Source organism: Stegostoma tigrinum, chromosome 18, assembly GCF_030684315.1.
Source record: "Stegostoma tigrinum isolate sSteTig4 chromosome 18, sSteTig4.hap1, whole genome shotgun sequence".
Taxonomy (NCBI): Eukaryota; Metazoa; Chordata; class Chondrichthyes; order Orectolobiformes; family Stegostomatidae; genus Stegostoma; species Stegostoma tigrinum.
The window spans coordinates 17,774,782-17,800,292 of NC_081371.1; the positions used below are offsets into that span (position 1 = coordinate 17,774,782).

General features: G+C 41.3%; 1 protein-coding gene across 4 annotated transcripts in view; it reads left to right on the plus strand.

Annotated features, from left to right (window-relative positions):
- The window catches only part of LOC125460743 (rho GTPase-activating protein 8-like), a 78,116-nt gene extending 55,282 nt beyond the window's left edge, over positions 1-22,834 (plus strand). For all 4 annotated transcript variants that reach the window (XM_048548568.2, XM_048548566.2, XM_048548567.2 and 1 more), the window contains 4 exons: positions 2,014-2,091; positions 5,292-5,420; positions 18,017-18,120; positions 21,240-22,834. In XM_048548568.2, the coding sequence (XP_048404525.2) occupies positions 2,014-2,091; positions 5,292-5,420; positions 18,017-18,120; positions 21,240-21,437 (509 nt within the window). In that variant the 3' untranslated portion in view covers positions 21,438-22,834. The remainder of the gene's footprint in view (positions 1-2,013; positions 2,092-5,291; positions 5,421-18,016; positions 18,121-21,239) is intronic.
- Positions 22,835-25,511: the final 2,677 nt, after the last annotated feature.

The following is a 25,511-nucleotide window of genomic DNA, read 5'->3' on the forward strand; positions in this document are numbered from 1 at the left end:
ACCCACCACCCTCTGCCTAAAGAACTTTCCTCCTCTCATTTTGAACTCATGACCTCTGGTAATTGAGTCCCCCACTCTGGGAGGTGGGTGTGGCGGGGGGGTGTAAAAAGCTTCTTGCTATCCACCCTGTCTATACCCCTCATGATTTTGTAGACCTCAATCAGGTCCCCCCTCAATCTCCGTCTTTCTAATGAAAATAATCCTTATCTATCTCTTCATAGCTAGTGCCCTCCATACCAGGCAACATCCTAGTAAACCTCCTCTGCACCAACTCCAAAGCGTACACGTCCTTTTGGTAATGTGGCGACCAGAACTGAACACAGTACTCTAAATGCGGCCAAACCGAAGTCTTATTCAACGTCTTGACCACCCTATTGACCTGCGTTGCCACCTTCAGGGAACAATGGACCTGAACACCCAGATCTCTGTGAACATCAGTTTTCCCTCGGACTTTTCCGTTTACTGTAAAGTTCGCCCTTGAACTAGATCTTCCAAAATGCATCACCTCACATTGGCCCGGATTGAACTCTATCTGCTCAACTCTCCAGTCTATCTATATTCTGCTGAAATATTATGCTCCTGAACTTTGTATATCCTTTTCAAGCATCAAAATAAACATTCAATATGCTTTTGATTGCATAGTCTTTTGTTGAAGCTAAGTAACTTTAAACACCTTAGACCTGTATAATTTATTACCTTTTTCTCCTCCTTGTTGAGGGGCATTTTGCTTTTAAATCATTGTTTGACGTCTTCTAATCATTTTAAGTATGATTTGTCTGGAAGTTAACCTAATCTTTCTTCTTTGTTTGACAAGTTTACTGATAGGGGCCAATTTTTACCTGAGCTAGGCAGCATGGTTGGGTTGATAGAGACATTATAAACAGATGTGCTGCCCCTAACACTATCTCATCCACTACTGTGTTTCCGAGAATGCTCTACTGTGTTTGCCTAGAGACTGCCTGAATTCAGTGGGAATGCTGGGATCCTATTCAAGTAGAACCTGGATTTGGTTTAGAAACAAACCTATGAATGCCATCTGTGGTAGAAATACAGATAACCATTTACAACCTGAAACTGTTCTCTGGGTCAATGTCAAGGACAGGTTTTTTTAATCTCAGTGCTGAGAATGGGTTCAGAATTGCATGACACATTATTTTCCTAGAATTTATGGCTACTTATTGACAGTTGCTTAAAGGTAGTTAGATCTTTGGTGTTTCTGATCATTCTTCCCCACCACAAGCCCACACCCTCACCCTCCCCCTCACCTTCTATTTCATACATCTTTCAACACCGTGTACTTCCAGATTGAGGGCCAAAGCTTCCAGGCATCACCCTTTAATATGATTGCAAAGAGAGTTACTTCGAGGCATTAAAAATATACAGCCTGAGATCACCTTTCGCTCTAACTTTCTCTCTCGGTTCCTCATTTCACAGTCCTGTTGAAAGTCTTTTGTTCGACTTCCCCAAGTGAGTAAGAAATGTTGCAGTAAATGGTGAATAACAGATGTTTCATGATTTCCAGGAAAAGCACTATGAGTAATGGCTGACAAGTGTAGTGCTGATGTTACTACTGTTCAGGGCTATAATCTCACTCAAACTTGGGGTTTAAAATATGTTTTAACACTTTTTTTAAAACTGTCTTCCACGGTTGATACTTAAACTGTCTAATCCCACTACCGTACCCATCATTCTCGATTTGAAGGAACATCAAATTTAACCAAACTCGTATTGCGTCTGTTTCCACAATATGCAACATGGCTACTATACACTGGTAGTTGTACAAATTGGCAAGATCCTGCATGATGTCTTGCTCATTTTCATGAATTCATGAAAAATTGTACTTCCAGCATCACATTAACCACACATGCCAGGCTGTTGACCAGTAGGAGGATTTTGAAGAACACTCCCATATTTATCTTTTTTCAAAAATGTATTTAGCAGATTTATGATGTAGTAATATTGTTGCTGTAAGAGAGCACAACTTGCTGAAAACTTCTAATATTTTATTTACAGCACTTAAAACTGAAGGTTTATTCAGAAGATCGGCCAATATCCAGGTCATCAAGGAAATCCAGAAACAATACAATCTGGGTAAGTGTCCAGCTGGCCATCTGTGTCACTGTAATTGTCAAAGCATTAGTTTACAATACTGGAAGAGAAATAAATAAGATGTGGAATGCCTAGCATTCTGTGACCTTCCTTTTCTGTTCCATGTATGCATTTGGTAGTTTACTAGAGCTGGTTGTAACTTTGCATGGTAATTTTTTTCAGTTCACCATTTATTGGAACGGTATTGATCAGGTGATGAGGGTTTCACAAGTGTGGAATATTGATTTGATTCTCCATGTTGCAACAATGTTAAAACATGCTTTTTATACTGGTGCACAGTTAGATGACGTTCTGGATGACCAGACAGAGTGAACTGGTTCCTGAGTGCTTTTTATACAAATAAATTTGAACATTTCCTTCTTAACCCCATTTCAGCTGAATCAGACATAAGTGACGCTTTCAGCGTCTGAGCAGGATAACAAGAAGACTCGTGTCTATAAACATTGGAAGAGCTAGCTTGGATGCCAATCACTCAGAAGCTGAGTTGAATTAAAGACACTGGGACATGAAATTGTAATACCTCAAAAAAAAATTTTGATTTGGACTTCAACTTTAAATATTGAAATTTAGCATTTAATAAATAATCCACATGTAATCCATTTCTGGCATTCTGTGAGAATGTAAAATTTACAGAACACAGTTGTGTGATGTAAGTTTGTGAGTTAAGTATTATTATTGTTTATTTTATAGTTTGGATTTTGAACTAGTGGCATGTGGGTTTTGCTCTGTGTTAGAAGAAGTTGAATAATTAACTTGTCAATCTCTTTTTGAAATCATGATTTTATGCTAATATGTGTCCTCAAGCAGCTGACTGGAATCATTCTGGAGTGATAATAGTTAGTTTGTGTTGTTTACAATGAAGAACAAACCTTGAAAAGCATTAGCTCACTTTTGGTTTAGACAGATCACTAATTTTATATTTGCCTTGTCTGGAATAAAATCTATAGTTTGAAGCAATTCACAGAAAACCTGACTGGAATCAAATGTAACAATGGGCTTTTCTGGAGAAGGGAGTCATTTAGGAGATCGATTACATGAGTGTAAAGCTTTTAGTTTCTTCATTTTGCATAAAAATGTTTGGTTGCAAACATGAAAAGGTTATTTGAATGTAATGAAGTTTAAACTCAGCTGTGTAAATAATCAAGACAAAAGCTATCAAATTCTCAAGACCATCTAAAGAAACGGTTAAATCAAACATATAGATGTGATAGAGAAGGGATTTCTCATTAGTAGTTGAGTACTGTAAGGGGATGAGTTGGGATAGATGTCTGTTTCAAAATCTTTTGAATTGTCATATATAAATAGTTTGATTTTGTTTTGGTTTATCTTCATTACTGTGATAAACATCTGTTTTATTGTTAAAAACAAATCTGCCAAAAGACCATCCCTCTATATTAACTTAAGAAAATGATCTGTCAAGCCAGGTTTCAGCCTGAGAGCAAACTTGTCCAATGATAACATCAGCTGAGGTTGTACCAGTTCCAAGAGTAGTTAGGGAGGAACTTTTAGGAAGGCTTTCAATAGGTCACTTGGTACAGTTCAGAGGTCACTGAAAAGCAGTTCCAGGGGCACAGCTAGACAGAAATGAGGCTGAATCCTGGGTTTGGAATGCTGGATTTTAGCTGTCCTGCAAGGAAGAAGGTGGGAACGATTGACTAGCTGTGTAGCCAGGGCTCGTAACAAGTGCTGGGGAGCTAGGAAAGTGGGAAGGTCGCTGGTTCCCTGGTAGAAACTCAGGGCCTGGGAAGAAGCTTGTGGCCATTAATACTTTAGTACACCTGAAAGAGTAGGGGTTGAAAAACCCATAGGCAACATCTGCTTCATACAACTCAACAAGTTTAGGGAAAAATCCAGGGACATATCTAGCTTGGTGAAGCTAGCTGCTGGTGAAAACTTGCTGCTGTGCCAATGAATAAGTACCAACGGGTAGATTGAGTCAAAGGGAACATGACCCAGGATCCAAGGCTGATTGACCTAAACAGGAGCAGGCATTGTGGCTGTCCATGTCAGAGCAGTTCTTCAAATGGAGTTTCAAGGCCAAATCAGCAAGGTCAAAGAGTTATGATCTATTAAACCATCACATTTGCATGTGAGGATATTGAATTGATTGAACAAGTTTGAATTTGGTCTACTCCCTCGCACAAGTTCATAATTCTTGAGGAATGGACAAACCAGATGGTGTGTTATTATCATCTAGCAATTCCTAACTTCCCACTAATTGACAGAGATTAAAAATATAATGGGAAAGGATGAATGTTGAGGATTGGAGCAATAAGTCCAGAAACAGCAGGGAGCAACACAACTGAGGCATTGGGAGTGGTAGGGAAAAAGTGAGCATAGAGGGTGAGAACAATCAAAACCGTTATAAAAATATAGGAATGTTAAGTTTCACATTTGGAATGTGAAGTGATAACAGGGAGTGGTGGAAAGGAATGTGCATTCCACTACAGGAATAACAAAACTGGTGCTTGGGATACTCTGATCTGGGAGTATTGCAGGGGGGATAGCAAAAAACATGAGCACTGGGGGAAGGAATCATGGTTGGAAGGAGATGAAGAATTGTGGCATCCAGGTCAGTGGTTCTAATGTTTGATAGAAGCCAGAATGTGATAGGACTGGAATTGGGTGGGGGATAAAAGTAGAATGGCAGGGTGTGGGATTAGGGAAGGGTGTTGAGAGTTTCCGTTGAGGAATGAGCACTGAGGGTTTTGTTAGGTATGGATTAACTTGAACAAATGTAGAGAACATCTGGGTGACCAGCATTGAGTAGGGGTGGGCACTGATGAGGAACCAAAAGGAATGGACAGTGGGGTTGGGATGGAGGTAGAAGCAGGAGAAAGGCAGCAATGCTGGTTGGATTAACATACTTCGGGTGAGGATGCTCACAGTTTAAGCAGCATTGCTGATGATACAAGAGGGTGGCCAACTCACTCCGGTAAGTTTGTAGTATATTGGAGATTATAGTCAGGAGAATACAATTCAGCATCTGCGAGGATGCCAATCAATCAAAAAAACGTTCAACAGAAACTAAAAGTTAAGTATTTATGGTAAGAACAGATAGATAAACACAAAAGGTAATTAGGAATGGCAAAATATAAAGTATGCATTATACGTAAAATTTGTGCTGGAAGTCTTCTGTCACTCTAATCTTTTCACAGCATCATCAATTGCCTCTTTTCCAGGAAAACTGATTAAATTTGAGGAGTATGGGGATGAACATATTCCAGCGGTCATCTTGAAAACTTTCTTCCGCGAGCTTCCGCAACCACTTCTGACCTCTCAGGTTTATGACCAGGTCCAAAGCATTGGAAGTAAGCTAAAGTCGTCTTCTCTCTCACTCTACACCTTAATTCAAGTGCACAGTCTGAAACTGGGGTGTTATTTTTGCTCCATCTGATTAATGTTTGTAAATATAGTGTGCAGCTGTCTGTCTGGAAGGTCTGTCACATGATTCTTTTGTGTAACCACAGTTGTTTAATTTTACCTCCAGCCTTTGGTTTGTTGATGTGATGTGAAGCCAGTTAGAAATCTGTCCATGCTATATGGTAATGTAATCTCATGTCACAGATGTGGTTGTTTATTTGACATTATTTAGTCACATGAACTGACGTACAGAAAAAGTATTGTATTGTGTGCTAACCAGACAAATCATGCCTAAGTACACCAGTGGAGAACGATTACAAATATGTGAGGGTATGAGCTACTTAGGAGAGTTCATAAAGAGTTACCACATTCTTGATTTGAGCAAAGATATGTCAAGTTTAGGGTGCCAATGAGCCTAAATTACTTTCTGCATGCAGATTGAATTCTAGAGATCGGTGAAAATACATTTTTTTTTGAGGGCTAGTTGTATATTAACAGTATGGATGCTTTTGTAGCACTGTCTATAATTCAGGGAATTTTGCTTACGTTTAGACCCGAAGCTCCGCCAACGTTATTTTCTCAACCATGAGATGTCCAGGAGGTTCTCTGATTGGTGAGACTTGTGACGTTGATACTGCAGACAAATTAGTGAAAAGATAGCAGATTGAGCTCCCCACTCCCCGTGGAGGAGAAATAATTATGTTATTGTCTCATCAGTTCAGTGACACTATTCTGTAAATGTGTGCTCCGTTTGTTGTTAGGAATTCAGTCGCCTTGGAGAAAATTGCCTGTGTTGCTTTCCTCCACGATGGCAAGCTACGGGGTTCCAGTCTGTGGAACTGGATACTCTCAACCTTTGGTGTGTGAGGTATAACTCATTCAAGCAGGAGTTGGCTGTGCCAAATGATCTATTGTAGACACCAAAACGTGTAATACACAGAGGAGGAATGGGCAGTCAGGAAGGCATCAGTACACCCTGAAGTAAAGTTTAAAGTCACGTGCTATGGAAAAGCCATTGAACCTCTGTGTGAGGTGTTAAATTGATGTGTTCACTTCACACCTCATTTGATAGAGTAAATTCTGGAATTCAACGATCAAGCAATTATAAAGTTTACCATCCTCTCAGTATTTTGCAGCACCTCCTTCAAGTTGGTCAGGATGCTACTGACAGTAGTGCCTTGCTCATGTGTACGCAGTGCACGCACATTACATTGGGAACAGTCGCATTGACTGCTTACCTCATCAATAGCTGCAGACACTATTAGGTACTCTACTATGGTATGAAGTCCACCTGACTTTCAAAAGGTCTGAAGCTTCCTGAGCCATAATGTTACAACTTCTATTGAGATCAATAACATTTTTTTAAAATTGAATTTCCATTGACCAACTCGAAAGAGTCAGATGGCAAGGTTTCAGGTTTTTAAGACATTTATTGTAACAGACGAATTAAAAGCAATTTCGATCAAACCCTACTAGTAAGCAACCAAAACTCTAAACTGTAGAAATGATTTTAAAAAAAAAAAGAACCACAGATTCTGGAAATCTGAAACAAAAATAGAAATTGCTGTAGAAATTCAGGTCTGGCAGCATCTAGGGAGAAAAAAGCAGAATTAACCTTCAAGCTCTGTGACCCTTCATTAGAACACTGAACTCAAAACATTAACTTTGGTTTTCCCTGCCCAGACGTTGCCAGCCCTGCTGTGTTTTTCTGGCACCTTGTGTTATTGAAATGGTGGCCCTTCCCAATAGCCTCATGTGACATACATAAATGTCACAAAACACACTTCACTGGATTAAAGTCTTCGTAGGAAATAGCCCACTCCCAGATTCTAAAGGGTTCATGTCTTGCTGCTTAACTGAGTTGTAGTAGTAAGGTACTGTCAAAAAGCAATGCCTACATTTTTTGGAGAATTTCCAAACCAAATACCAGAAGTAAGGGCTGCCACTATGATTTTTCACCCTGCCTTTATTAGACTAAATCTTCCAGGGATTTTAGATTGCTACAGGATGCATCTCTTCCACTAGACACCATTCTCCATTCTACATTTCGGCCTCACAGCTCACCGAGAATTCCTGGCCTTCTCCCACTGCCAACCCCACTAGCTGTAACCATTTCTCATTCTCTGTCTGTCTGTCTCCCTTACTCATGTTCTCCCTCTGTCATAAATATCAGAGACTCTGTGTCTTTCCAGAGTTAGCCTGGCTGTTCCTGCCTTTTCCTTTTAGCGAGGTGTGCTTTGCACTTTGCTCTCAGTAAGTCTTTCTCATCCTGGGTCTGCTGTTTCTGTAGTAACCAAGCCATTGATAGCCTAAGTTCACAGCTGATAACACAATTTTTTCTATTTATGCATTTTATTTTGAACATGGCAAACTGTTGAGAGCATCATCACCTTACAAAACCTTGGATTCATAACAATTTTGTTGTCAGTAGCAGTGGGTGCACAAAACTGCCTCACTCATAGACAGTCTGGGCCTGCTCTGTTTAATAAACAGTGACAGTTTGTCCTTGTTTATTTTGTGCTTTAATGTAAGTGTCTATGTACAAGAGATGGGCTAGAATGATACGGTTCAGAAGACATAAGAACGGAAGAACACTCTTCTTTAATGCACCGCTGTTTAGTTACATCATGTCTGATCTGATAATCCACAACTCCACTTTCCTGCTTTTATTTAAATCATCTTTAATCCCCTTAATGGTTAAAAAAATCTGTATGTCTCAGCCTTGAATATACGTAACCCAATGTTGACAGCACTCTGTGTAGTAAAGAATTCCACTGATTCATTGCGTCTGAGAAAAGAAACTCCTCTTTATCTCTGTCGTAAATTGGTAATCCCTTACTCTGAGTTTATTCTTCTGGTCTTAGACTCTTAGACAAGGAGAATCAACCTTTCTGCATCTATCCTGTCAAATCCCCTCAGAACCTTCGATGTTTCTAAGAGGTTTCCTCTTATTTTTCTAAATTCCAACCTACTCAACCTCTCCTCATCAGAAAATCCTTCAATACCTGGTATCCGCTTAGTGACCGTTCTCTGGACTGCCTCCGATGTCAATATATCTTTCCTTAGATAAGGAATCCAACACATTCACAGTATTCGAGCTGTTGATTGACTAGTACCTTGTATTATTTTTGTAAAACCTCCCTCCTTATTTTGTTATTCCGTTCCCTTTGAAATAAAGACCAATATTCTATTTACCTTCCCTATTACCTGATGAACTTGGATAACTTTGATTTGTGAAGGAGGAACCCACGCCCGCCCACCTCCCCCACTTGAATCCCTTTATGCTGCACCTTCACACAATCTTTCCCTGTATAAATCATATTCAGCTCTTCTATTCTTTCTGCCAAGTGCATAACTTCACATTTTCCCAGGTTATGTTCCAACTACCGTGTTTTTGCTCACTTAACCCATCAGTAGACTTTGTTTTTCTCGCTGCCTGCCTTCTCCTCTCTCTTTATGCCATCTGCAAATGCAGTGATTGTACATTCACTCACTTTCCTCTTCCAAGTCACTTAATATGTATTTGAAATAATTGTGGCTCAAACACTGATGCCTGTGTTACTCGACTAGTTATAAGTTGTGAGCTGAAATTGTCTCCTTTATCCCAACTCTCTTCTATTAGTTAGCCAGTCCTCAATTTGTGCTAATATATTACTCCAAATGCTATGGTATCTTATTAAAGCCTTTTGAAAATCCAAATACATTGTATTTATTGGTTCCCAATTATCTACCTGCCTGTTGCCTTCTCAGAGAATTCTGATGAGTTTGTCAGGCATATTTCCCTTTTGTATATCCACGCTGACGCTGCTCGATGGTATTACATATATTTCTAAATGCTCTGCTATTATGTTATTTATACTAGACTCTTTTCCCAGTGACATGTGTTAAGCTAACTGGCCTGTAGTGACCACTTTTATTTTTAATTTAACCTTCCTTTTTGAATAAGAGTGATACTTTGTCCGTTTTCTGTTCCCCGGGATTTCTTGAAAGATTACTTACAACCAGTGCCCCCACAATCACTGAAGCGACTTCCTTCTAAAACCCTCGGATACAGCCCATCAGCTTTTAGCCCTGTTAGTTTCCCTAGTGTTGGATATTGAGCTTATTCTGTCTTCTCACCTCCACCCTCCACTTTAACCCCTTAGTTTTGTATTTTTGGAATGTTATTAAGTGTTCTTTCTCATAAAGATTATTCCAAAGTATTTATTCAAATCCTGTGCTGTTTCCCCACTTATCATTTCCCCAGCCTAGTTCTCAAAGGTGCCTATGTTTGCTTTGGCCTCAATCTTCCTTTTTATTAGATTTAAAGAAGGTCGTACTCTCTGTTTTTGTTATTTGCTAGTTTGCCTTTTAGATTTAATTTCCTGCTTCTATATTTGGTCGTCTGGCGAAGTTTGCCGATGATATGAAAACAGGTGGACAGGCAGGTAGTACTGAGGAGGTGGGGAAGCTGCAGAAAGATTTAGACAGTTTAGGAGGGTGGTCCAGGAAATGGCTGATGAAATTCAACGTGAGCAAATGCAAGGTTTTGCACTTTGGAAACCAGAAAATAGTCCATGCCTGTATTCTTAACGGTGTGAAAATTCATAAAGTAGAAATACAAAGGGATCTGGGAGTGTTGGTCTAGGATTCTCTAAAGGTTAACTTGCAGGTAGAGTCTGTGATTAAGAAAGCGACTGTAATGTTGTCGTTTATCTCAAGAGGGTTGGAATCTAAAAGCAGTGATGTGCTTCTGAGGCTTTATAAAGCTCTAGTTAGGCCCCATTTAGAATACTGTGTCCAATTTTGGGCCCCACACCTCAGGAAGGACATACTAGCCCTGGAGCGTGTCCAGCAGAGATTCACACGGATGATCCCTGGAATGGTAGGTTTAACGTACGATGAACAGGTGAGGATCCGGGGATTGTATTCATTAGAGTTTAGAAGGTTGAGGGGAGATCTAATAGAAACTTACAAGATAATGTATGGTTTAGAAAGGGTGGACGCTGGGAAGTTGTTTCCGTTAGGCGGGGAGACTAGGACCCGTGGGCACAGCCTTAGAATTAGAGGGGGTGAATTTAAAACGGAAATGAGGAGACATTTCTTCAGCCAGAGAGTGGTGGGCTTGTGGAATTCATTGTCATGGAGCGCAGTGGAGGCCGGCACATTAAATGTCTTCAAGGCAGAGATTGATAAATTCTTGATCTCACAAGGAATCAAAGGCTACGGGGAGAGTGCAGGGAAGTGGAGTTGAAATGCCCATCAGCCATGATTAAATGGTGGAGTGGACTCGATGGGCTGAATGGCCTCACTTCCACTCCTATGTCTTATGGCCTCATCTCTTGTTAGCTTCTAAAACTTGCCCAGACCACCGGTTTACCACTAATCTTTGTCATGTTGTTCCAAGTACTATGTGTATTTAAGTTAAGGGCTGTGAATTTTACCTTCTCCTCCTTACTCTATTTGCTGCTTTCTTTAAATTTCTCTACATTTTGTCCCTTCCCTTTCCTCTGGGTACACTTTCAAAATAGTTGCCCTGCAATGCTGCCATATCCTTTTGTTTTCTAGGCAAACATAATCTGCGTCCTGAAGTCTCCTATGCTCTGGTTAGTTCAAAGATGGTCCTGTGTTGACTGGTTTGAAGGTGGGGTGAGGGTTTGTGAAATGTAATGTGTGTGACCTGCCCACTTTGACCAGCCTTCCAGCCGAAGCAGTGGAGGAATGGCATCGGGCTGTGGGGCACTGTTGTCCAATTTGAAGCCATTAAGTGCCCTATTCTGCCCTATGGTTAGTTACCTGGCGCAAGAGGAGGCCCACTCCAGGAGGCTAATCCGTCATGGACAGCATGACAGACAAGAGTGTGAGGTGGGGAAAAAGGGTTAATCTTTTGTAATTTGCCTGGGCAGTAAGCCCTCCCATCAGAAAAAAAATCTATCATCATATCATAGAATCCCTACAGTATGGAAACACTTTGGCCCAAAAATTCCACTCTGACGATCCGAGCACCCACCAGACCCATCCCCATCCCCCACCTAATCTACACATCCCCCAACACTACAGGCAATTTAGCATGGCCAATCCACCTAACCTGCACATCTTTGGACTGTGGGAGGAAACTGGAGCACCCGGAGGAAACCCACACAGACACGGGGAGAATGTGCAAACTCCACACAGACAGTTGCCCGAGGCTGGAATCGAACCCAGGTCCCTGGCGCTGTGAGGCAGCAGTGCTGACCACTGAGACACCGTGCCACCCCAAGTACCTGCTCCTAGTTCTTGGGTTCAGCTGAAATCATAGGACTTCACTGCCTAACACACACTGCACTTCACAATATTCACTGGCTCTGGTCCAAATGAATCCCGCTCCAGCGTATGTTTTGTCATGATTAGATTCCACACAGTGTGGAAACAGGCCTTTCGGCCCAACAAGTCCACACTGCCGCTTTGAGCATCCCCCTATAACCCACACACCCCTGAACACTACAGGCAATTTAGCACAGCCGATCCACCTAGCCTGCACATCTTTGGACTGTGGGAGGAAACCGGAGCATCCGGAGGAAACCCACACAGACACGGGGAGAATGTACAAGCTCCACACAGACAGTCACCCGAGGCTGGAATCGAACCCGGGTCCCTGGCACTGTGAGGCAGCAGTGCTAACCACTGAGCCGCTGTGCCACCCCCATCATATTTATGTCTCTGTAGACCCTGTTTTGTTTCTTGTGTCAGCAATTTGCTTCACAGCCTGGGATTTGCATCTCGGTTCAGTAGTTGTCTCCCTAGCAATGTTAACTGGTTCTGGTGTGACAAATTCATTACCATGCTCCTTGACATTGATAATTTTGGTGTTTTCTTAATGTTATCTGCCTTTAACTGTGTGTTGATTTTTCATGGCCACAGCATGGCAAATGTGCAAACACAACTGGGGAGGGACAAAAAAGTTCCTGACTCTGTTCTGAGTTCAGTTTGTTTGGAAAATTGTTGGGCAACTGAAGCCCCAGTGTACTGTATAGTGAGCAGAGGTGAGGGCTGTGTATGATGTGTTAATTGTGTTTCTGTATACTTATCAGTGTATCCTGATTTAATGAACTACTTTATATAACACTCCCACAGTTTCAGGACTTTGAGAAGTTTGTTACAAACATACACAAAATAAACAAAGTCCTCCCACAGATAATTGTTCCTCTGTATCCTCTCTCGGCACTCCACGATAATTTCTCAAAGTAGCACCTTCTGGGAATCCTTGGTATATATCAAAACCTACTCACTAGTGACAGCACATTAGTTTTGCGAACAATCCTGTGTGTATCAATACCATCGTCTACCTATTTTTTTAATATTTACACAATTGTGTGGCAAATTCAAAGATCGAACTTTGCCTTGTATTCTAGGAACTTCCAATTCCTCTAGTGTGGAGCAACATCATGAGTGCATGTGTTTTATAACCTTGTTGGGGTCTCTTATTTGAAGAAGAAATCTGAACACACAGCAATTATCCAGCAGATCTACACTACGGATTTCATGTGTTTAAGACAAAACACATTGCCGTTTATACAAAGAGAGCTGAAACAAAATAAACCATTAACTTCACACTATAACCTTAAACGATGCCATAAGCTCAGCTTTATGCTTCCCCAAGAGTTTCCTTATCTTGTGAAATCTTAAAGTTTTATTTCTCTCAGACCAACCCAAATGGTAACAGCCCCTCTGGAATTTCCTGTAATTTTCCTTTGAGGTACAAATTATACAGCAGTCCTTCCATTCACTTTTTTGGCTTGAGATTCTCCAATATCTTCAAAACACCTCATGACTGGGCCTCTTCAGCTCCACGTGCAGGCTGTAGACAGTTCGCACTGCTGCCATGCACACACACAGACACAGACACACACACAGAGACACACACACTCTCTCTCTCTCTCTCTCTCTCTCTCACGCACTCTCTTGCTCTCTCTCTCGCTCTTGCCCTCCCTCTCTCTCTCTCTGCAGGCTGGAGCAACCCGTCCAACTGTTCTTCCCTCACAAAGCCCGGACTAAACTATTTGCTTATGTTTGCTTACAGCAAACACACTGATTCATTAAGTAAAAAGGCTGCAACTGGATCTCTTCCCTCCTTGAAGTGACATGCTTCCAGGTATTTCAAACAAAAATACAAACAAATTATTTTGTCTCTAGTACAACTCATTGATTCTGTAACCTATGTGAACAATTTCTACTGCTATTAGATTTTGACAACTTGTCCAGACTCCCTGATTCCATTACAAACTTCAGGAATGGGTTATTCATCGACTGAGCTGGTTTTATCAGTTCCCCACTTTTACAGTAAAAGTTTAGAATAAACATTTTGTTTTTCATTAAAACTTATGAGCTAAATGTTCACAAAATGTGTGTGATTTGACATTCAGCATTTACAGACTTATGTAGATACTAGAGTTTAGAGCTAGCTCTAATCAGTTGAAATGTAACAAGAATATTATCTTATAGTCAGGACTTGGGGCCATATATTAAATCTTCCATTGCTGTTGTAGATTTTCTGCTGTCATTTATCTCTTGAAAAGAACTAATGGTTTTCCAAGTAACCTGCAAGGATAAGGCAGTGAGGAAAAATGTTACTGGTACAGTGTGAAATGAACTGAATCTGCTATTGCAGAGATAAATACATGACGAATGGGTATTACAATAAGGCTCAGTAGGTTGCTTAGTTTCTGTGAAAGGGCTGAGGGACATCTTGCAGGTTCATAGACATCACTGATGATCTTTCACCTTGCCTGATATCAACAGCTTGTATTGAACCAAGATCAACGGTGTTTGAGTTGAATTAGGTTAGTGTTTTTACATCCATCAAACAAATTTGGAACAACTGCCGTTCAGTCCATAATTTGTGATTGGATTCAAATGTAGCTGATACTTGCAGAAGCAGTTTTTTTTTTGGCCTGTTTTAAAATAGAATCCCTACAGTGTGGAAACAGGCCCTTTTGGCCCAACAAGTCCGCACCAAACCCCATCCCCAACCCCAATCCCCTAAGCTACACATCCCTGAACACTATGGGTAATTTAGCATGGCCAGTCCACCCAGCCTGCACATCTTTTGGACTGTGGGAGCAAACTCGCACAGACACTGGGAGAATGTGCAAACTCCACACAGACAGTCACCCGAGGGTGGAATTGAACCCAGGTCCCTGGCGCTGTGAGGCTGCAGTGTTAACCACTGGTTTCATTACATTTCAACAGATTTAAGATGCAGAGGTTCCCTGTCCTGCTGCGTCTAGTATAAGTGTAAGAATCAGAAATGACCCTTCTAAATTCCACCCTGTGCTATATTTTGTACGAATGGTTTGTTCAATCAAGGCTGCTAATGTGGGTTAAAGATGATAAAATTTGTTGGGATTTTTGCTTCTGTTTACCACCTAGTGGCCGGCTTGAGAAGCAGTTATTTATGCATGGGCTTGTCAGTTGACACCCAGGCTCGCCTTGATGCTGGTATCCTCTCAGTCTGCTGGTACACATTCTACACGTCATAAACAGGTCAACTTACTTAGAGCTAAACTGTTTCAATGCTCCTCTAAGTACTGAAGACTAACGGGGTCTGCGTACCTGCCAGTATTGTCAGGGGAAGTGCTGAAGGACTGACTGTACCTAATTGTATCTCAGCGTGAAGCCTTCCCGTTAGGACACATGGAGAATAATCTGGGGTGTTACAGTCAGTTATAGCTACAGTCAGTATCTCTGTCAATATTTCTGTATGCTGCACACAAACCGTCTGAAGGTGATGTTCGTAGTTCTTCCAAGAAACACGAAAGTCCCTTATCAAGAGAGGGAAGAGGAGATGGTAATATTTGAATTCTATGCCCCTGAATTCAGAAGGAAAGGAAAACTTGTCTTGATCACAGCTAGGTAATCTGTGTCCAAAGTTGCACATGTTAGTGTAGAACCACAGACCCCTACAGTGTGGAAACAGGCCCTTTTGGCCCAACAAGTCCACATATGATGCCCAGAGGTCCTTTAGCTGATCGGTTATCAGTTGTGGTTCACACAAAGGGCAGCTCCCTGAATGACTGACGTACCAGCAAGGATGCTGGCTTCGATTTATGGAGAGACAGAGTGAAGAAACAAAGAAAGAACAGAACTCCACAGGCAACAAAGACTCCTTTTTTTTGTCTTTATAATTGACTGAAAATTAGACAATTATGGAGGCAGAGGCTACATTTTGCATTAGTTGTTGAATGGAATGCTCCTTTTAATAAAATTACTGAACGAATGGTCTTGAAAAAAGATTCTGGTTTCAGTGCATCTTCCCCCCCCCCCCCATCCAGATTTCCTTAAATAAATGTCAGCAAGATAGCTCCTCAAAAACTGCTCAGTAATTAAATTGATGGCCCCAGGGCTCTATAGTCTGTGGTGCTGGTTCTGAAGGTCCTGTTTTAATTTAAATATTTTAAAGCTGCAGACACTCCCTTGTTCGCTCCACACTGCCCTCCAACCCCACCACACCCGGCACCTTCCCCTGCAACCGCAGGAAATGCTACACTTGCCCCCACACCTCCTCCCTCACCCCTATCCCAGGCCCCAAGATGACATTCCACATTAAGCAGAGGTTCACCTGCACATCTGCCAATGTGGTATACTGCATCCACTGTACCCGGTGTGGCTTCCTCTATATTGGGGAAACCAAGCGGAGGCTTGGAGACCGCTTTGCAGAACACCTCTGCTCAGTTCGCAACAAACAACTGCACCTCCCAGTCGCAAACCATTTCCACTCCCCCTCCCATTCTCTAGAATGACATGTCCATCATGGGCCTCCTGCACTGCCACAATGATGCCACCCGAAGGTTGCAGGAACAGCAACTCATATTCCGCCTGGGAACCCTGCAGCCTAATGGTATCAATGTGGACTTCACCAGTTTCAAAATCTCCCCTTCCCCTACTGCATCCCTAATCCAGCCCAGTTCGTCCCCTCCCCCCACTGCACCACACAACCAGCCCAGCTCTTCCCCCCCCCTCCCCCCCCCCCACCCCCACCCACTGCATCCCAAAACCAGTCCAACCTGTCTCTGCCTCCCTAACTGGTTCTTCCTCTCACCCATCCCTTCCTCCCACCCCAAGCTGCACCCCCATCTACCTACTAACCTCATCCCACCTCCTTGACCTGCCCGTCTTCCCTGGACTGACCTATCCCCTCCCTACCTCCCCACCTATACTCTCCTCTCCACCTATCTTCTTTACTCTCCATCTTTGGTCCGCCTCCCCCTCTCTCCCTATTTATTCCAGTTCCCTCTCCCCATCCCCCTCTCTGAAGGGTCTAGGCCCGAAACGTCAGCTTTTGTGCTCCTGAGATGCTGCTTGGCCTGCTGTGTTCATCCAGCCTCACATTTTATTATCTTGGAATTCTCCAGCATCTGCAGTTCCCATTATCTCTGACATTTGGCTGACTTTTGTTTTTTTTTAACTATAAAATAACTTTGTTGAATGTGTTATAATGAGATCTGTTAATGCTGATCAGTAAATGGGAAATCTGTGTTATTAAATCAGTTTTCATTTTTTAAAAAAATGCCCACGTTGCTATGCTTCATCACTCTAAATAAGAATAGTTCTTTCACACGGTGCATGTAGAGATGAGTCTCTGCGCTGATCTAAGTCATTATTGCGTTTGAACAGCAACTGGGAAAGCCTGAAGTACAGTTAAGAAGAATGCCTGGGGATGAAGGGTAGAAGCTGAGTTATGTACACCCAGATTAAAAGTCTGGGGTAATCCTGGGCTGTTAGAGACAATATGGGGTGTGGGTGGGTGGGAGGGAATCTTTGATCTGTTCCGAAGTTAGTAAGATAATTATAAAATTTAAGTAAGAGTGGCTTTAACTGTCACTTCTGAAGTTCCAAGATTGACCTTTTTTCCTCCAGTTCCACAATTCTCAAAGGTTATAGAGGTAACTACACAGTAAATAGAACAATGTGTGGAGCTGGAAGAACACTGCAGGTCAGGCAGGGGTCCTGACCCGAAACATTGACTTTCCTGCTCCTCTGATGCTGCCTGGCCGGCTTTGTTTTTCCAGCTTCACACTATGTCATCTCAGACTCCAGCATCTGCTGCTCTTGCTGCCTTGGAGCGAAAAGCTTTCTCTGTGACACTGACCAGCTTGGGGAGGCTTTTATCAGTAAAACTGAAGAGGTCCAGCCGCGGTCACCTGAGAGTGCTTCTGCTGCTTAACTGCTGATTGCCAACTCATTGTGAGAAACTTCATACACGCATCACATCATCACCAGCTTCCTTCTCCATGGATACTCCCCCAGCCAGCTGGAATGAATGAGGCAGAACCTCAACATGGGGTCTACAGGCAAAGGATCACCTTTTATGATGTATCTGAGCACCAGTGCGTCCAGTAGCTCAGGCTATCACATCAGGTTACTGTTGATAATCTGCAGCCTCCTGGAATAGTACCTCTCACGTGGTGCAAGTGGGCACATATGGTTAGCAACTGGCAACATGCACGTCACAGCTGTCTTTGTTCATATAGTTGACTTGAGCTTTAACTAATGCATTCACTTTTGTTTTAAAAAAAAATCTTTCTAGGTGTTGAAAGCAGTCTACGGGTAACTCGATGCAAGCAAATAGTACAAAAACTTCCAGAACACAACTACATTGTCGCAAAATACTTGATATGCTTTCTTAACATGGTGAGTATTGAGTAAGAAATCATGCAATGCTGTTTGTCATTTATAAAGATTGACATTTCATTGGTTGTATATGTATGTGGTTTTAAGTACAGTGGTATGCAGTAGAGTAGAGGATCTTAAATAAGATCTGTAAAGAAAAGTTTGCAGAATCTTGGCGAGCTAACACAATCCTGATACTCCGCCACAGTATTTACAGGGTGTTCACCAACACCAACAGGAAAGTGGGCACTGTGCTCCTTGGTGCTGTACCTTAATAATTCTCCCTCCCTCCCTCACCCACCTCAGCATTTCTCATTTATTTTTGTTAGACCATTGTTCCTCTGAAATAAACAAACTTTTCCTTTAGGGGAAAAAAAAGTTCAAATTCCCAGGGCCTGAGTATCAGCTCTGGATGATGGATGTCTGTGGCCCATTCAAACTGGGATGGGATAGTAATGGAATTGGGCCTGGTCTCTTTCTCTTTGAGGACCAGTTTTCAACAGAAGTGGGCAATGTGACTAACTCTTCCCCTCCCTCACATGGAAACATCACAGACTGCTACATATTAGGGTCCTTGGTGAATGCACAACTCTGCAGCATTGATGTGCTATTTAAGACATTCATAGTCTGTTAGAGGGAAGAGCTAACATGGTATACGTTTATTATTAGAAATACCACTGAAATGCCCAAGATTAATAGCTATTCGTGTTAATGTCTAGGCAGTTCTGAAATTGAATTCTAATTCTTCAGCCTGTTGATTTTTTTTTTAAAGCAGAGATTCTGATAGCGATACAAACACATTAAATTGGGAAAGCAATTGAGATCATTACTGAATTTTGTACTCATCTGAATTAATTGCCTGCAGCCCCTCCTGCTGAAACTGCTATTTGTTTTATTATTTCGAAACCCGATACAGCATTTCTGCAGAATGGTCTAGATCCAAAACGTTAGCTTTCCTGCTCCTCTGATGCTGCTTGGCCTGCTGTGTTCATCCCACCTCTACACCTTGTTATCTCAGATACAGGTGTCTAGCTTCCTAGGGGGACGCAAAAGCCCACTACTTGAGTTCAGTCATGATAGTTACACTCTCAAGGACAGGAATTTTCTTCTGTGTGTTGTTCTTCGGAATACTGCTTCTGCCATCTTTTAACAAAGTCTTTGATAGTTTTTCATTGCTTTCCTTGCCAACAATTTATTCAGCTCCATCTTAAAAATATCCAGTGCTAGGTGGAAATGTGGGATTTGAGTTGCAATATGATTGGCTATAACCTTATCAAATGGCAAAGCAGGTTTGAGGGGCTAAATGGCCTATTCTTGCTGATAATTTGTATGTAAACTGCATGTTTTTAAAAATGCAGTAATCCTTCAACAATCCTTGGCTTTTAAACCAGTCCCTTTCCCATTTCAGCCCATAATCAAACAGACAGAAAAATAGAGATACAGTCTTTACACTCTTTATAAAATCTTGATGTAGTTGATCTTCGTTGGCCTGAGAAACACTTGAACAACACTTAATGGTATTCTGTTTTTCAAAGACCTGGCAGATCCCATCACTTCACACCATTCGTGTAACATTATTTTTGGAAAGCGTTTGTATATTTGGAAGCATTTCTTCACCATGGTTCAATGCTCATGAAGAGACAGTGATGCAGACCTTGTAACGATGGTGTCTGATGAGTTCTCTGGCTGTTATCTCTGTGCCATCCTGGGCCGTGAAGTGTCAGTATGAGTTTTCAAAAGCCTGTTTGTCCTGTGTAGTGTGTGTGTTTCCTAGGAAGACAGCATCAATCATAGGGCTGACATTTGTTGCCTATCTTAATTGCCCTTCAGAATGAGAGGTGAATTTTCTTCTTAAATTGCTACAATCCACTCCATATAGATACGCCCCCACAGTAATTTTTGGAAGGACATTGCAAGTTTTTAACGCAGTAACAGTAGAGAAACAAAGATGTAGTTCCAAGTCAGCATGGTGTGTGCCTTGGAGGGGAACTTGGAAGTTAGTGGTGTTCCCATGTATCTGCTGTCCTTGATAGCACTTCTGAAAATCGACATCTCCATCAAAAGAGGCTGCAGTCTGTTTGATAGACAGTGTACGTTACTGCCACTGTGCGTCGGTGGTGCAGGGAGTGAACTTTTAAGGTGTTGTATTTCACTGACAGTCAAACAGATAACTTTATCCTGGATGGTGCTGAGCTGCTTGAATGCTGTTTAAGTTGAACTGGATAAATGGGGAGTATCCCATCACACTCCTGACTTGTGCCCTGTTAGTCATGCAAAGTCTTTGGGAAGTTACGAAGTGACACTTCAGAATTCCTAATCTCTGTCCTGCTCCATAGCTGTATATTTACAGGTCCATCTCGGTTTCTGGTTAATCTTAACACGCCGGAAAGTTGATGGTAGGGGATTTAGCAATCATGTATTCCAGTGAACATCAAGGAGGCAAGATAAGGTTCTCACTTATTGGAGATAATCTTTATCTGGCATTTACGTGATGTAAATGTTTCCTGCAACACCTCTTCCCAAGCCTGAATGTTGTTCATGTCTCTCTGTGTGTGGACATAGGCAGCTTCAATATCTGAGGAGATGCAGCGTACAGCTGGGTGTTGTGCAACCATCAGAACAGCCCCTATTTCTTCCCTTGTGATAGAAGGAAGGTTATTACTGCAGCAACAGGTGATGGTTGGGCCTAGGACACTACCCTGTGAAACTCCTGCAGAGATGTCCTGGGGTTGATGTGATTGACATCCAACAATGCCAACCAATAGAGAGCTTTTCCTTTCCTTTGAAAATAGCCATTTTACATTAAGATAAATTTGAAAGATGTGAGCTTTGTAATATAATTAGCCTTGCAAGTGGGAATAATAGGAATGAGTATCTAGAATAGTTAAATCAAAATAATAACAATGAAGTATGTTTAGAAATATATTCCTTGTTTCAAAAGCATCTCTAATTACAGATTATCCCAAACCAGATCGAATCTCCAACCACTCTGTATCTTTGCCCCATACCCATGGCAGAACAACAATCAGACTAGTCTTGAACAATGGCAACGGTTAATTAACCAGGCAGTTAAATTTTCATTTTTGCATTGACAACCCAATGTTTTTAACATATTGTGAAAACCGAATTGTGTCTTATAGGTATCCCAGGAGAGTATCTTTAATAAAATGAACCCATCAAACTTGGCCTGTGTCTTTGGAGTGAACCTGATCTGGCCCACAGAGGGACCTGCAACTTTGCATGCTCTAGCTCCAATAAACATGTTCACTGAGCTACTGATTGAGTACTACAGCCAGGTCTTCAGCTGCAGGATTCTGCCCAACGAGGTGCTGCCATAAACTCTATTATAAACACTGTATCTAACCTCAGTCAACTGATCTTAATGGGTACCCATGTTATTGATGGAAAAGCCAACTGCTGTAGTCTGTTCTGTATTTTATGACATTGCCCTCTGACCCTGATTGAATAGCTCTCACGTTTGGATGCTTGAATTTTGTTTGTCTCTTGCTTCTTCACCATCTTTGTATTAGCAAGTGATAAAATGATCAGATGTTGGTTCAACTGGCTAGTTAAGTGCCATTCAAATTGTCCTTGAATTCTCTCTATAAAATGAGAAAACTGATGTTTAAAAAGTCAATATTTTTGTCTGTACACGTGGTAGGCTTTTGATGGGCCTGTTAATTTTCCTTTTATTTGTCCAGTTCTAGTTTTGCCTTTGTAGTAGGGGAGGTGCAAGTTTGTCCTTTGCCTGCTGAACTGTGGGTATGTGTAGTTCAGGGATTAAAACAAGAAAATCATATTTCTTAATATTTAACACTTGTGGAAAAACCTGCAATTTCTCATTATTGTCAGGACAGAATATTAATGTGACTCACACATTTGTGCCAAAAAGCAGTATTAATCTTCTGCTGCACATTGTTGTTAAGGGCTATGAGATGCCAATGTTTCCCTATCCAATAACATTAAATGTAAAAGAGTGATCTGATAAGAGTAAATAAGGCCAAATGTATTTAATGTCACTCAAGTTTAAGGGCACATTGGCTTCCGAAGCTAAGGGAGTGGTAGTATTATGTAGTGTCTGCAACAAATGTAGAGACCAGTAGTGATGTACCTGTTAAACCAGAAAGCTTCAACACAAAATGTTTCTTCCCCTGTGCTAGTTTTCCTTTTATATTCTGCTTGAGAATTCTCATACTGAGCTCTCAGTGACCGTTATTGCTGAAATATGAAGACTTAAGTTAAAATCCTGAAATGTTAGCAGCTGAGTTGGGACCATTGACGTATCTTTCACGTCGCACTATTGCAGGTGTCAGACCAAACAGTCTCCACTCTGCACGCTGGGTTTGCTTCAGTTTGAAGTGCAAGAAGACCAGCCTACTTGTGCCATGGATTGACAATTTGTATTTAAATGGGAAGGAAGTTTTTTTTTCATCCACTATTTATATTTTTGTTAAATTAATAAAATGTGACATTGACTCCACTGTCTGATTTTGTAACATTGTTTTCTTGTATTAGAATAACAAATCTGGATCTTTCTGTCCTAATCGTTCTTCTGCCCAGGGTTTGTGATGGTTGCTGTTACTGTGGTGATCATAGCTGCTGGTTAAAAACAGCGGTGGTAAAATATTTTATAATGCTTTACAGCATTCTTTTTAGCGCATAGCTATCTCACACTTCAGTGAAAATGTGGTTCATTAAATCATCACGAATAAACCAATAAACTAATTACAAGGTTCTCAAGTGAAAGAATGAGGAATTTTGTTACTTGCAAACTTCAAGTCATAAAACACTACATCGAACACAGAGGCCGTTCTTAACACTTTGTACCTAGTACAGCCATGACGAATAAAGGCCCTGCAGTTTTAAAAGGCCCTGGAATTGTTGAGATTACGTTTTTTTTTTAAAACCTGTGCCCATAATTGTTTTAATTGATGAGTTGTATTCTCTGGTTGCAAAATATGCAGGTAGGAGTTGCCAGTGAATGGATAGTACTATAAATATTTGATCAGAGGAACCAGGAGACCAAGAGCAAACCTTCCAGTTCTGGAATATAGGTCATCTATGTATCCCACGTCCGACTTTTTTTTTAGAAAGCTGGATAATTCACAGGTGATTTTCATGCCTCTGTGAAACTTCCAGAAAAATACGGATCAACAAGAGATACAAATCAGTGTTCCAAGTTCTAATATCTTTTAATTTCAGCTCAGATTGATTTTGTCTCTTCTGGTCAGGTGACCACTGTGATGATGACTCCCTGAGTCAGTGTTTCTCATTGCAAAAGAAAGTCCTGAAAAAGCCCCAGATATTAAAATCAGATAAATTGGATCAATGGGTTTTTTATAAATACTGTCATAAAACCAAAATTATGCTTGAAAAGAGTAGCAATGGAACAATAAGAAATGGGACAGCCCTCAAGCCCACTCCACTACTCAATAGAACATAACAACTAATTTGATATTCTTCATGACTCCTTTCCTGCCCCTTCCCCTTAACTCTTGCTTTCCTGAACTGATCAAGAATCGTTGTCAGCCTTAAATATAAACAAAGGCTCCTCATCCTCTTTCCCCCACCCCGCAAAGCACAGCTCTCTGTGGCAAGGAGTTCTGAAGACATGCAACACTTAGCAATTCCTCCTCATCTCAGCCTTAAATTGGTGCCTCTCTATTCAAAGACTCTGTCCTAGACTCTCCCATGAGAGGAAAATACCCTCTCACCATTCACCCTGTCAAGACCGTCGAATCCTAGATGTTTCTGTGAAATCACCTCTCATTCTTCTAAATTCTAATTACTAGAGTCCCAACCTGCTCAAACTTTCCTCGTAGGATAATCCTTCCATACCAAGGATCACCCTAATGAACCTTGTCTGAACAAACTCCAATGAAAACTCCATTTCCTGAAGAAGGGTGCAGACCTGAAACATCAGCTTTCCTGCTCCTCTGATGCTGCCTGGCCTGCTGTGTTCATCCAGCACTACACTTTTATCTCCAATGAAATATGTTTCCCTTAAATAAGGGGACTGAAACTGCTCACAGTACTTCAGATGTGGTCTCCCCAGCAGCTTTTATGGTTGCAGTAAGACTTCTGTACTGCCATTTCAGAGGGTTCGGAGTATAAGTGTAAACATTCATCAGCCTTCCTGATTACTTGCTGCATCTGTGTGCTAGCTTTCTGTGTTTCGTACACAAGTAACCCCACATTCTTTTGTGTTGCAACTTTCTGGAGGTTTTTTTCATTTAAATTATACTTTTTTTGGTTCTCCCTTCAAAAACAAACGTCTTTGCATTTTTCCACATTTTACTCTGTTTGCCAATTTTTTGCCCATTACTCAACCTATCAATAGCTTGCTGTAAACTGTTAAAATCCCTCTTGCAACCTGCCTATCCAGCTATTTTTGTGTCGGCTACAAATTTGGCTACAATACACACACTCCCTTGCTCCAGATCACATGAAGACTTAAGTTAAAATCCTGAAATGTTAGCAGCTGAGTTGGGACCATTGACGTATCTTTCACATCGCACTATTGCAGGTGTCAGACCAAACAGTCTCCACTCTGCACGCTGGGTTTGCTTCAGTTTGAAGTGCAAGAAGACCAGCCTACTTGTGCCATGGATTGACAATTTGTATTTAAATGGGAAGGAAGTTTTTTTTTCATCCACTATTTATATTTTTGTTAAATTAATAAAATGTGACATTGACATGTACATGATGTAAACATTTACAGTCCCAGCAGTGATCCCTATGGATTGCACAGGTCACCAACCTGAAAAAGAACCCCTCATCAGCACTCCCTGTTTCCTACCTATGAGCCAATTCTCTATCCATGCCAATGTTACCTCCAACACTGTGGGTTCTTATGACTTAACCTTTTGTGAGGTAGCTTGTTGAACACCTTGTGGAAATCCAAAGTCAACACATTTGCTGGCTCCTGTCCATCCACTCTAGTTAAGACTTCCTCAAAACTCCGATTAATCAGATACTTACCTATCATCTGTTGTATATCCTTGCTTACTATGATCTGCCTGTACTGCTCACAACAAAGCTTTTCATTTACTTAGGTGCACATGACTACAATAAATTAAGTCAAATCACTTTCTCCTTCATGCTCAATTAGATTATAATTTTCAAAATGTTCTGCTAGTATTTCCTTAACAATCAATTCCAATACTTATCCAACAGTGGGCAAAGTGCTACTGGATATTAGATACATCACTTTACACCTTGAATCACAGAAGCAGTTCTAGCCAAGAAACTCTGGGAAACAATCTGTACAATGAAAAAAGAAAAAGGGAGATTAGGAGAGAAGCGAAGAAAATCGGGAGGGCAAATGGAACTCTGCAATTAAATAATGGAATATGTATTGAAACAGTAAAGATTCTTACAGGCGTATCAATATTAAAGCAAAGACTGTGATG